The 13,934-nt window shown below is 40.2% G+C and overlaps 1 protein-coding gene across 1 annotated transcript; it reads right to left on the reverse strand.

Moving 5' to 3' along the window:
* Window positions 1–2,793: 2,793 nt before the first annotated feature.
* FYTTD1 (forty-two-three domain containing 1) lies at window positions 2,794–11,113 on the reverse strand (the record flags this gene model as incomplete). The annotated part of the gene is made up of 8 exons (XM_008941980.1): window positions 2,794–2,909; window positions 3,974–4,100; window positions 4,655–4,729; window positions 5,583–5,644; window positions 6,678–6,774; window positions 7,621–7,733; window positions 8,438–8,583; window positions 10,982–11,113. Coding segments are annotated over 8 exons (848 nt in total), but the record flags the coding sequence as incomplete, so codon positions are not given.
* Between the last annotated feature and the right edge of the window lie 2,821 nt (window positions 11,114–13,934).

Genomic DNA, 13,934 nt, shown 5'->3' on the forward strand with positions numbered 1-13,934 from the left:
GGCCGGCGGCCACCGCGCATGCGCCGGCCCTGACAGGCTGCGGGGCGCCCTCCGCGACCGCAAACATCCTCCTCTCGTTGGGTTTTTTTTTTCCACTTTCCTGAAGTAATCTGCCTGCCTCCCCTTGAATATGGGTGTAGTGCCTGTAAGCCTTTGGAAACGCAGAAAAACGCTGGTTTAGCCGCCACACCGTCAGATGCATTCCAGCAGGGAAGTGCGGAGAGAGCACAGCTATTTGCTCCTACACGGGAAAGTACCATGGGTTTTTCTCCAGGGTTTGTTTTTCCATGTTGATGCTCAAAAGGTCGCACTCTTTGCAACATCGGAGTGCACGCCAGTCGTGCACTCATCTACTGGGCGTCTGAACGCTGCCTGGGGCTGACAACCCTACAGAAGAACAAAGACTGGAGGTGCCAACACAACTCACCATACTCAACACCTGAATATTTACAAGTAGTATTTTCTTCCTGCGCCACCAATTAACAGCAGCAAGCCTCCTGCCAGCACAGCGCTGGGAAACATGACTACAGTCATGCTGATCTTGCAGGACCAGGTTTAGCTCACAGCCACTTCTCGTTAGTAAGACATGTCACAGAACACAAAAAACAGCACTTGGGTTGATGGATCTGGTACTATCACCACACCAAGATGCTAGGTTAGATAGTGATACTGAAAAATCCATTAATAGCAGACATTTAAATGCAAGCGAGCTTATACAGTGTCACTGCAAGAAGGGCTTAATTTTGAGGATATTAAGCTGGAATTTTGAACAAGAATTTAAACTATTAAGAACCCCTTGAAAGAGACCAGAAATTTCACATAACCAATATACTGCCCTGGTGGTTATAACATGAACAGGACACTATGAAACCTGTAACTTTTTATTTAAAAAAAAAAAAAAAAAATTAACAACTTCAGAATAGATCAAATGTAATAACTTCTCCAAAAAAATACCAAAAGGTACAGTGTAAAGCATCTTCTCATTAAATACAAACTAGCATTTTTTGATGCATTGCATCAATGTTTTGCATCTATGTTGATGCAAAAGAATTTTTTTTTTTTGTTGCATCCTGGCATGTGGAAAATGTATACACTGAAACAGGATGACTGGCAACATTTTAATCTATGCAAATTCTAACAGTGGGACAATAAAAAAAAGAGTAATTCTTACTAGTAACTAAGAAAAAAACCTTAACACCGTTACATTTAGTTTTCTTCTGCTAAGGTATATTTTTCACCATTAAAAATAAGGGATTAAGTACTATATAGCATCAGGATTCACTCTGACTTTAAAACTGCTATACCAACAAAAGCCCTTCTACTGTCCAATGCTCTTCAACACTGAAGTTCCCAATAAATGCTAGTTAACTTGGAATTTGAGATAAAAATGCAAGGAAATCAACTTGTAAAAAGTCAAATGTAAATTCTTCAAGAATAATAAAAGGAATTAAACCCACTTCAAACACCATGAACATTTCTGGATGCAGCAAGCCAATTATTCTTTTACCTGAATGTACCTAAATCTCATTGCTATAGAACACTTTTAAGTTCCAGTTCCTGTTCTGGAAGCAATTCTGAACAAGGACTTCAGCTGTAGGGATCATATAAATTCAGACTGAGGTTGCCCCAGTTGTTACCACCCTGCAGATTCTGATGCACAAAGCTAATTTAAGGTAAGTGGCCACATCCTCCTTTAGCTGGCAAACTGAGGGATTTCCTTCAGCAAGCTTCCAGCCAACTTCAGGATGCCTGACCACTTCTGATCAGCCTCACATCTCGACACTCTTTGGTATATACAAACAAGCCCCATTGGCTTGCTTGCCTCTGGCTGCTTGGCAGAGCCAGAGAAAACCTTCTGGGGCAAGGTATACAAGATGAGAAACCTGTCTGGGAGGGTAAGGAACTCTACCATACCACTGACTTTGTTGTGCACTGTTGTATTTATTCCTATCAAATTATTCAAAACTGTGAAGTTATTGCATTAAGTTTGTGAAAAAAACTTACAAAAAGAAATAGAAAGCAAAAGTTTAAGAAAAAATAGGAGACAGACTTATTCCATTTACAGAGGAGGAGAATCAACTTGAGCTATTTGCAATATAAATTACTCTCATACTGTCTGTGCAGTATTCCTCCAGTACGATCAGGACCACTTTTAAGGATAAGAGCAGAATAGTCTCCATCCCAATTAAATATTTTGGGTCTCAGCTAAAAGCTTTATTTGTGAAAATGAGGATGCAAAACATTTAGTTTTCAAGAAAGAAAAAAACCTTGAACTTCAAAAGCACAACGAAGTACAAGCAATGCTCCCATGAAAAATGCCGCTACATCACTACCAAAGTTATTCATGGACTGAGGCTCTGTGCCAGACTGCAGTCCAGAGGAAAGTTCATAGGCAGTCCCTAAAAAACCCTAAAATGGGGTTTGTAATGAAACACACATTCTTTACCATAACAGAGGGGTCAAAGAACACATACTGAGCACTCCTTAAAAAAACAAAAAACAAAACAAAAGAACTTTTAAAATTTGTGTTTGTGCCTCAGTTGCACGATGAACCAAAATCACTGTCATCAGCTGAGCTACAGAATCTTTTCCAACCGGTGATGGTGCCACTCCAGAGGACCAGGTTCCCCACTTTCCCCCCTCAGGGCATCATGTCTTTTACCATTCAAAGTAAAAGTAATATAGACAGATAGATCTGCCTCCATCATAGCAAGAAGTCTGGAGAATTTCAGTGGTGTATGCTGTATTCCTATGCCCACTTTTATCTCATTTTCTTAGGTAGGTGGAATTGGTGCTCAAGTCCCTCTCTCAGGTTAGCCCACTGTTACAAAACGGCTTCCTTTGTTCTGAGACAGCGCTGTTCTTTGCTCCTTCAGAATCCCAAAACGTTCGTTCAATGTCATCCCTGTCTGAAAAAAATAATTTCACAAAAAATGCAAAAGATGTTAGGTAATTTAATGAAAGCAATGGAGACAAGAATAATTTTCTCCTCATTCTGTATCATCATGACTTCTTAATTGCCTCACTTATAATATAAAAAAAAGGGAGGTTTATTTTGATTTTGTCATTTTCTGCACCATTTAACAATCAGATTGGGCTACACATCAAGAGAATAGAACTTCTCAGAATTTATTAAGAACACATGGTATGCAATGTCAAGGCTGAAAGTCTCAAATTATTGCAAGTTAAATTGAGGACAGACAGACTGAAAAAGGGAACTTTCATTACACTCATTTCCCCACACAGATTCTGTGCAACTTCAACAAGCGCAGCATTTTAACTGTGTTAATGGAGGTTGCTTTCTAGGCTACCCAGCTGAGGCAGTAGATTTAAGTCCAACCAGTGTGATGAATTTTACAATACAGCAGTAGACTACTTTTGACATTCTGCTTATTCATGGAAGGAACAAATCCAGACTACACACTGATCTGTGCAGTTTTCTACAGCTGGCACAGCATCTATCTCTGTCACCCTGTAAGAATTCCTTCAATGACAGCACTAAGATTCCTCACCACATTGCCTGTCTTCATGAAACGTGTGAAAAGCTGCTAACTTTCAAGCCTCTACATCGTGTTTGAATTTTTTTCCCTAGATGCACAGCCGAAGTTGCCTTATGAATTCAGCTGCCAGCATTCCATGCAGGTTACGCAACTGGAAGACGCTCACCCCTGAATTACGCCCAGTTGCTGATTCAAGCACAGCAGGAACACCAGAAGGCTTTTATAAATGTCTAACATTTTAAATCCCATTTAAAGCATGTGGGCATGCAAGACATGAACTAGAGGAACAGGAACAGTGAGTTAAGTTACTTGCTTGAAGTTACAAAGGAAGTCAGTGGAAGAACTCTAAGTGGAAACAAGAAGTAGTCAATCTTTCCCTCTTTCTGTCTCTTCTGAGTCTGGGAGGAAAGTGCCTTGTCACTGGCTTTTGTCTTGAAACTACTTCCACAGTTAAGGGAAGAAGCTGCATTTACCTGTTTTCCAACACTATTAATATCAAACTGCAATGGAACCCCTTTGGGAATCTTTTTCTCTTCAGATTGGTCCTTCTTCATCAGAAAAGGTGGCACAGGAGTACGAGTTAATCGTAATTTCTGGGAACTGTGAAAGAAGAATGTTGCAAAGGACACAGTGAATATGTGTTTTATACAATAAAGCCTTAAGCATTAAGTCAAGCAGAACCATAGCATTTGTTATTGTTATCAGACAGCAAGTATCCCACTTCTCCACAGTAAGAAATCATATCTTTTATCTCACAATTCTGCTAAAACACATGATTTGTGGTTAATTATTCCCATAAATACAAAAGAAAAATAAAAATTGGTACAGTCTTCTTTACAGATAAAATGCTGCTAATGAAAAAAGCTACTCAATATTTTTAAAATAAAACACCTCAGGAAACAACAGCACCATCAACTTCCCAAAGACAAATACGGCAATGCTTTCCTGCTCTGAACTGGGAGATGCCTCCAGATCTCCGCTGTGATATTATTCAAATACAGTTCAGAAACACTTAGAACAGGGCCAGATTTAAAAGTCTTCACAAGAAGCTGTGACCTTGATGTCACTTGTCACTTGCAAGGAACTTGCTAAATGGCTCAGAACAATGATTTCAGTTATGTTAAGAACATTTCAAAAGTTTTTTGAGAACTCACATTGGGGCTATGATTGCTCCTGGGTTATCGATGGACACAGTCAGAATCCCTCCACTCGTGGTGGAAGTTCGCCATCTAGTTTGAAAACACAGAAATCACAAAAACATTGAGAAATTTTAGAGCACACTTAACAGTATGTCCAAACCATTGGCTAGTAAAGAATGGGCAAGCTTTCAGAATATAGGGCAGTATGAAGACTACTTGTCAAACAGTCTACGAGAAGCTTGGCCACTACTTTTTCTATCTCCTACAGTACCTAAACCTATTCAGGTCAGCACCAGATCACATGCTGAGAAGGTGTACCAGAACTACAGCACTGACTGAAATGTTCACTGTTTAACAACATTCTGTTTCCTTGCCACAGATGAGGCCAAAAATGGTCCTCAAGGCAAATCAAAGAGGTGACAGTTTGCAATTCTGTGGCTTAAGCTGCTTACTTAGCCTGTTGTGTTACCAAAAAGCAAGTAGCAAAGAGCCTGACAGGCACAGAATGATATGGCAAGAGCACATGGGAGGAGAGCTGAGTGTCCACCATATGACCTGCCTTGCTGCTTTCCAAACTGCTTCATAGGCTTCTACGTGTATTAAATAAAATGGCAATTACATAAAGAGCTCAGGAGAACATTTGACATTTGAATTTTTCTTCCAGTCTATGCAGTATTCATAAGTGGTAGAGATAAGTCTGATCCTCTGAAGCTATCACCTTCCCCCTCATTCCTGCAAGCATCTTATGCAAATAAACTCCTCCTGACTAAATTAGAAGGTAATTTAGGAAGTAACTGAGAATAAGGAGAATATCACTGTCACTCAGTTGATATGTCTAGAGAGGAAAAAAAACAAACCACTCAACTATCATAGCCAGGAAGCCAGAACTAAAATGAGAATCATGTGAGTAATCAAGGTGAAGTTTTCCAAATTAAACACTTACTGACGAGTCCTCTTTACTGTCTGATTATCAAGATCATCAGCTGACTGCACTTGGGCCTGCACCTGAAAACACATCAACAGAGACACTGGATTTGAATACTGTTTCAGTTCCCACTGTAGCAGCTCTAAATGCAGAAGTTCGAAACCAGAAGTTGAAAGCAGCTTTTACATTCTGCAAAAACAGGGCTGTACTTTCAGAGGGACTTCAAAGATAACTATCCTATTGCCTTTGTAAGACATTGGAGAGAAATTACTTTAAGAACACAAAATGATTTAAACAAACCTGTCAGTGACAGTAATTTAACTAATAAAGACATGGACATGTTTTTGAGGACCATGTCAGCAAACATGCACTTTACTAACATGTACCAGAATGTTACCAAGCCAGCAAGAAAAACCTGGCTAGTTCCTGATTTGATCAGTGTTAACACACATAATATCCCATACACCAGTAAGTCCCACTGCTGTTTTAAAGGACTTAGGGTTTATTTTTCTTCCTCCTGATCCTGTCTGTAATTCTGCAATCCATGCAGGTGGCAGAGAGCAGCTACCTACAGTCACAGCTATGGCAGATGTAGAATGAGGGCACAAATAAAAACTGAGGACACCACTATCCTTCATTGCACCCTCTATTTTTCTTGATCATAGTCAAAATAAAATAAAAAAATCCTTAATTAACCCCAAAATAACTAGAAAAAAAAAGATAATCAAACCCAAACCATTATCAGATTCTAAGACATGTTTCTGCTCTATTTTTCACCCAAAGGCAACTTCTGAAAGCCGCATAGTACTTTCTAACATTTACTTTTAATAGGAAAAATTAATACCTTGTAACCACTGCCCTCAAACACTCTGACAAGTTCCACACCCCGCAGGACAGTTCAGCTACACTGGAACAAGAAGTAAGACTCAATGGGCGACAGTACCTGAAGAGGAGGGAGTTCTTCTTTCCTAGAAGAACCTGAGCCCATTTCCCAGCCCACCTGAAGTTTCTACTCAGGTCAGATATTTGAAGTTGATTCATTTATGTCAGTATTATAGGTTAACTTCAAACCTGTGGCAGAATTTTCTTCTGGTTTTCAGCAGTTTTTATTACCTTCAGGCCCCTTCTAAACAGGAAAGTTGCTTGACGAGTGTCTTTCTGCTGATTTAGTTTGTTTCCTATTCTGGCAAAAGCAGGTGGCATGTTACTCCTGTAATATTTATTAAAATACAGGTATCAAAGGCTCCACAGGTAATGACAGAGAGAAACTGCTATGAAAGTCAGGAAAGTGTCCAACACATCCCTAACGACATCTGCAAAGCTGCCTCTTTGAGGCTCAACATTTCAGTTGCAATAAGCTTCTCATTTTCTAGGAACAGAACACATTACTGATAAATGGAGAACTCACTTCTGTTACATTCAAGCCTAGCACTCCTACTACATAGGACAGTATGATTATTAATTCTGCTTTTTACTTTGCTCAGCATCCTCCTGCACTTTAAGCATTGCTGATTTGATGAAAAAAAAGGAGCAGTCTTGATATCTATGAAGTTTGTTTACAGTTTCCAGAATTGAGTCACAAAGTGAAAATTTTCATCATGGAGACCAGTGAGGATGCAGTTCACAACAGACATGTTAATTCCAGCACAAATAAAACATGCAATAGCTTCCATGAAACTGAAGATGGCACCAGCTTCCACAAAGGCGTTTATTTAGAAAGTTCACAAAACCATCGCTGTCACTTCAAAGTTACAGAAACCCACACAGTGGCCATTTTCACACAGGCTGCCTATGATTTAAATAAAAGTAGAATACCAGACACTCACAACTAGAGATATTTCCTGAATGCTCTACACAGTAGTAAACATCCAGCTTTGTAGAGAGACCATGTTTGTCCCCTGCTCGGCTTCCACATTTGTAGAACTTCACACACATGGTAGCCTTGGCTGTATTACTATGGCCAGTGCCTATCCTCTACCCCTGGACTGTCCTGTCAAACACCACTCATTATGGAAAGCTGTCACAAAAAGTTCAGAAAGCAGACTTGGTATTTTACCTTCTGTTCAGTGGGGCAGGCCTCCTGAGGGCTGGAGCTTGTCTCCTCTGCACTTCAGATTGTCTCTGCAGGTTTGTTTTCTTTTTCAAACCTGGATAGTTCCGCTGTGCATTCTTAAAAAACATACACATGCATGTTTTATAAAAAGCACCTACACATACCGTATTCACACAAACCCTTTTCCTTCAATTTCCATTTCCAAACTACACAGACATTTAGCTTTGCCTACCTTCCATGCCCTAGTTATAAACTGAAAATACCTTCAACACTTCCATGAATTCTATATTCCCCTCATTATCATGAAAAAAAAAATTAGCAGAGTTTAGTAGATACTTTTTTAAGTACTGTATCTCCCTAAACTGACAAAATACATGCTCCACGTGTCTTTAAAATTGTTCTTCTTCACAAATCCAAAAGCAATCCCCATACTGCAACACTGAATGAGACGGAGCAGAAAACAATGCACTGGAGGAGTGCAGAAGAAGGGGCCTACTGATGAACTCAAGCGTTTTGCAAAAACTTCCATTTTTGTAACAGGCACCTGCTTAACACCCACATCGTCTGAACTGCTGGTGTGTAACAAGACAAGAAATCCTGGTAAGCGAGCTTTTCTCATAAACCCATTTAAGTGTTAAAAAACTTCCAAACCTAGTCATTAACCACCCCCCTCAAAACAAGCAAGAACTTGGCTGGCACATCCCCAGTTTAATAAAAGGTTGCACCAGATGTCTCCATTTTAAATGTGTTCCGAAGCCACGGTGCTTCGTTTTTTTTTTTAATCTGTTCTTACATGAACCACTAGAACTGCATTAATTACCTTCTCACTGAGTGGCTGTCTGTTCAGAGGACTAATTCCTTTGCGTGAACCCACTGCTTTCTTGGCTGCCAAGCCAGTTATAACTCCATAAGAACGCTTCTTCCCTGCTATCTTCTTCCTGCGGCCCAAGCGATTTTTACCATAACCTGCAACAAGCACCAAGAGTTCAACAGTTCCTACCGAGAGAAAAAGCTTACTGCTTTAAGAATCCATGCAGGCAACACAAGTTATTTGGCTGCACATTTTAAGCCTTAGAACAGAATCACTACACTTGAAGACAATTTGATCGTTCAGTTATTTTAGCAGGTCTTGCCCAAGCCCTCACACAAGAATAATCAGATCACAGTTTTATTCTAGTTCATTGCATTCATTTGTTGGAAATCTATTACTTGGCATGTCTACAGGGATAACTTAAGAGTCATTCTGGCATGGAAACTTACCAAAATACTCTGAAACACAACTTCATCAACTGTTGAATAATACAAAACCAAACCAAACCACCTAGCTCCTTATTCATTCAGCAAACTTTAAATTACCAGTTTAATTTAAAGAAAAAAATCAACTTCAAAGCTTATTTATTTAGATCGGTGGTTCCCAAGACATGACTTAAGAAAAAAGAACATAGCAATTGGCTCACAAAAGCATATTAAACACCGTATGAATTACATCACATTTAAAGTGTTTTCAATTAGAAGTCTGCACGGCAGTCTGGATGAAACTGAGAACTGAAAGCAGCCTTTGAATATAAAAAGCTTGTAAGTCTGAAGTCTGTGTTATAAACATCTCAAATCTCTAGTTACAAGTGTTTGATTAACCCTGTCTGGAGCCATTTAGCTTCACGCTCTGAATACAGACTCTGCTTCAGTATCATCCCCACCAGAACCTCAGACCACAAGATAAATTGAAGACTAAGGAGTCAGCTCTACAGCCAGACACAACTAGTTTTGACATATCTGACTTCATAGCATCGATAATAAATCTGTGCTTCTCCATGAGACAGGAGCCATCACATGAAGTCATTGATCGGAACCCAGCTTAGAAAAATCTGCCATGGAGAAACTGTTACATGCCCACATTTGTGGGTGGTTAGCAAATGTTCTTCTTTTCTAATAGAAAGGCTGAGAAACAGGGTTACTTAGGCTGAAAGGGACCTCACAAGCTCTCTGGACCAACCTCAAATAAATGACATCCTCAAAGTTAGCTCAGGATGCACAGGCTTTTGTGCAGTTGCATTCTGTGCATCACCAAGGACAACTTTTATTTAAACAAACAATGCTCTGTTTCTCCCCACAAAAGCTGAAAGAGTCCCAGTTCAAGTTCCTCACTTCTCTCCAGAGAGTTTGGCAGCCACTTCTAAAACCACACAGAATCCAGTGCTGTTGATTGCTCGTGCTTTCTGTAGCTGTCCACAAACAGAGGACTCGCTACTTACCAGAGTAACCTCAATGGCAACAGAGCAGGAATAAATCTGTTGGTCATAAGCTACCAGTAACTAGAATGCTCATAAGAACTATTTAATACCTTCTGTTAAAATAAAATAAAATAAAATAAAATAAAATAAGTAAAAGAGGTTTACTTTCAATGGAAGAAAATGTGTGGAGCTGTATAGGAGGGAGCAAATCTGGCAACAAAAAATGTTCACTTCTTCCTAGAACAAGGGCAGGCAAGGAAGGAAGGTTCCAAGAGAGAAAAGTAACTGCCAAGATAGTTGTATTTAGCATTTTATGTTAAGTTCTTCCTAAAAAGGTACTTTTAAAAATTAAATGTAAGCAGAACCAGTCTATACCTCAAGCAGCTGCTGGCCACGTACTGGACTAAAACCTGGGAATCATTTTAGAATACAACTCTTGTTTATCAAAACAAACCTGACAGTTACTCAGTGAATCTACAGTAAAGCTCTTACTGTGTACTACTCTTCTCCTCACTCCCTACTTATATGATTTTTCCCCTCACTTCTGTATTCCACTGCAAAAACATTGGCTGAAGAAGGCTGCCGTGGCACATATTCTGCATCCCAAGCTCCAAACAAGAAAAGCCAACTCAGCCCCTCTGCACTATCCATTTCTATCTCCCAGAGCCAGCGCTCCGTCTGCAGCGACGGCTCCTTTGGGGAGGCTTACTAGAATTCAACCTAGCAAATATAAATGTGCCAGCTCTTTTGCACAAAGCTCTGAGCTCTGGCAAGGCCTCTGCATTTCCTAGTATACAGGCTCTGGCAAAAGCACTCTTTCTATCCATCTCTGAGAAGGGACCAAGTATCAACACAATTTCCAAAATTAAAAGTAAAAAAAGAATGTGAGTCCTTCCTTGAGTCAGAGTCCCTCCAGCACTTAAAGTCCCTGTTGGCCAAACACATCAATGACACTGAGCCAGAAACAAACCCAAATATAAATGGATCACGAAGGACTGAATTATAATCAAAACCACATACGACACTATTTGAAAGACACCCGAACTGATCACGTCAATCCACACATTTCATTAGTTTACATTTCAGCCCAAACCAAAATACTGCCCAATCCACATAACGTTTGGCACACACACCTTTCTGCTGCTGGATTCCCCACTTGGAGCCTGGTGTCCTGAACTGTCGAGTTCGATTCTGCTGAAGCCCTCTTTTTATTTTGGGGGAATATTGCTTTCTCCCTTCTTTCTTGTTCAGTTTAATTATATCATCTGTAAGAAGAAAACCAAAATTTTACATACTGCAGATATATTCTAGTTCTGAAGAAAAAACCTTAGCAGCTTGGGAGTCATGGGAGACAGACTAGTTCATCTTGCAAAGCCAACACTGACAAACTCAGGTTCCAGAAATATTATCACCATAAAAGATCCAGTCCCTGTCAGTCTTACAGTACTTACTTTATAAATAATGCCCTAGCAAAAAGGAGGCAGTTGTGTACATACAGAAAACCCAAGAGACTTGAAAGACCACGGCATTCAGCCTAGCATTAAATTTTAAATTCAGTGACTCCCCTGTGTATCATGAAAGAATAGGTAATCCCATCTCATTCCAAGACTTTGCAGATTCCAGACAAAATGTCAATTCAAGCCTTAGTTCTTCCATCCCAAGTTACTTCAGAAAAATCACACAGAGAGGACTCAGCCTAGCGGTTTTCTTCATATGTTAACTAAAGTTGATATGATGAGAAAAAAATGCAAGCAAGACTTCTCTCCCCAGGTACCTGCAATCCAAAGCAATCATCTTATCTATCATCCGAGGGAATAACATTGGACAAATTATTAATCAGATTAAGAATATATGTAAGATAATAAACTGATGAAAAGTGAACAGCAAGTTTAAGTGCAAATCATGCTGCACCAGTTTGATTTCCTTCACCGATCTGGTAGCTGGCTCAGGAGATCAGAGTAAAGCAACAGAAGTGGCATGCTTTTATCTGGCTGTTAGCTTACTTAAAAATACACCAGGAAGGAAAATGTCAAATTATCTTTACTGCATCTAGATCATGACAGCATAACTGAAAAAGAGTGGTTTCAACAAGGAGGTACCACAAACATGTTGACATCCTTTTCTGAGGCAGGGAGAGATGGGAACACGCTTATTGTGCTTAATAAAGCTCAAACGGACATGGAAGGGGCAAAACAGAGAAAAAGAGCATAAAAGTATACCAAAGCAAAACCTCACAGCATTATTAGTCAATGTTTTGTATTCTGCTGAAGTAGCACTAAGACAAAATCAGCTTACTTCACTACAAAAATGCTTGAACATTCAGGGAAAAAAATCTTTTAGGAAAAGGAATACTGATACAGGTCACTCAGAGTATGGCTTCTATAGAATCTTCTTTACTGAAGGGATCATCCCTAAAGAAAAATTCCCAAACTATCCTTTTTGTATGACAAAAGAAAGCAAAGCCACTCCAAAATGGTATACAGCTCCCAACAGCAGAAACAATCCCTGCAAACAGCAGTACTCAACCAGAATGACTTGAACGCAGCGCTGCTAATAAAGGGACGTTAACAAAACCCAAAGACTTCCAGAACTGTTCAGAGCAGAAAGTGCAATTCTGTGCAACGGCCGCTCCCACTCCTGCGTCCCTGCCACACAACCCCGCCACGTTCAGAGGGCGGATCCTGGCCTCACAGTGCAGCTGCTCCACCCTGAGCCCCAGTCCTGCAGGTTAGCTGCTGCTGCACACAGGGTTACAAGGTTTTAAAAAGAGAAATGAAGTTTCAGCTCTTCTCTTATTTGGGGAGATGAGGGATATCTGCGACATAATGCGTTTGTGACCTGAGACACACTGATCCGTTCTCCTGTCTGGTCTGAGGTCAGAGCTCAAACCTACAGCTAGATCAGCATGACCTGGGAACACTGTCAAACTGGAAGCTTAGCTTCAGATGAACTGCCAAAAGCAACAAAATAGGTTTAATCTTTATTATTACATGAGAAACACTCCATGTCAAGATCTAGATCTTAGGATTTCCTAGCTTAGTGTTGTGTCAATTTTTCTGAAATGACAGGATTGCATCTTATCATTGTTTGCACCAGACCACACAGCTTTGCCTTGGGGACAGCAGCAGGGGATGACACTGTTCTCATGCAAGCTATCCTTCCACCTGAACAAGCTAAGGGACACACCCACTCATGACAACTCCTTAAACAAAACGTCACCATGACACCACAAAAGACCTTTGCAATTTGCTATTAGTCAGTGTCTGGGACAGGCAGTAGTGGCTAACCAAAAGATTAACATGGCCAAGAACATTAGAATGTACAAAAATACAAACAGGCACTTGGAATCAATAACTTGATTAATCTTGGTAACCTTGGAAACAAAGATTCAGTGTGCTACATTGTAAGTAAAAATAGATTTCTAGGTTTATATGAACGCTGTAATGCTACTCCTCATTCGGTCAAACTTGAAATGTCACTTCACAAGCTATCTCTATTGCAAAAACAACTGACTCCACTGGATTATTTATAGGAGAAAAAAATTGTACAAATCTTCTTATTTTAAGGTGATCCACAAAAGCTGACTGTATGGTTAACGTGATAGTTCACACTGTGATTTCACTTTTTGAAGTCAGTCCCCTGACAGTACCTACCTACTGTGCTCTGGTAGCATCATGGAGCAGTCTTGGAGTGTACAAACCCAATGTTTTTTGGATAAAACTAAACTAGAAAATTCTCTCCATGAACACACCAAATGTGTCCCCAGCTGTTAAGGGACTCAGCGCACAGGACCAGAGCAGAATGACTCTGAGATCCCTCTCTGAAACATATACAGCGTGTATGTCAGGTTCTCAGACACACTCGAGAGACACAGCTCTGCAGGTCTGTGCTGGGGCCATGCAACTTCCTAACACACACAACCAACGGGAGGACAAGGGGGAAGGGGGCAGAAATCACAGGAAACTACGTGGTAGAGATGACATCGCACTTCATCTGCCTGGTAGAGAGCTGCAGAGGAGCTACGAAGGACACTTGCCATTACCAAATTCCAAACCTGGGAAAAAAAAAAACAAACGCAAGGCCTGC

Source organism: Merops nubicus, unplaced genomic scaffold (genome assembly GCF_000691845.1).
Source record: "Merops nubicus isolate BGI_N331 unplaced genomic scaffold, ASM69184v1 scaffold41976, whole genome shotgun sequence".
NCBI lineage: Eukaryota > Metazoa > Chordata > Aves > Coraciiformes > Meropidae > Merops > Merops nubicus.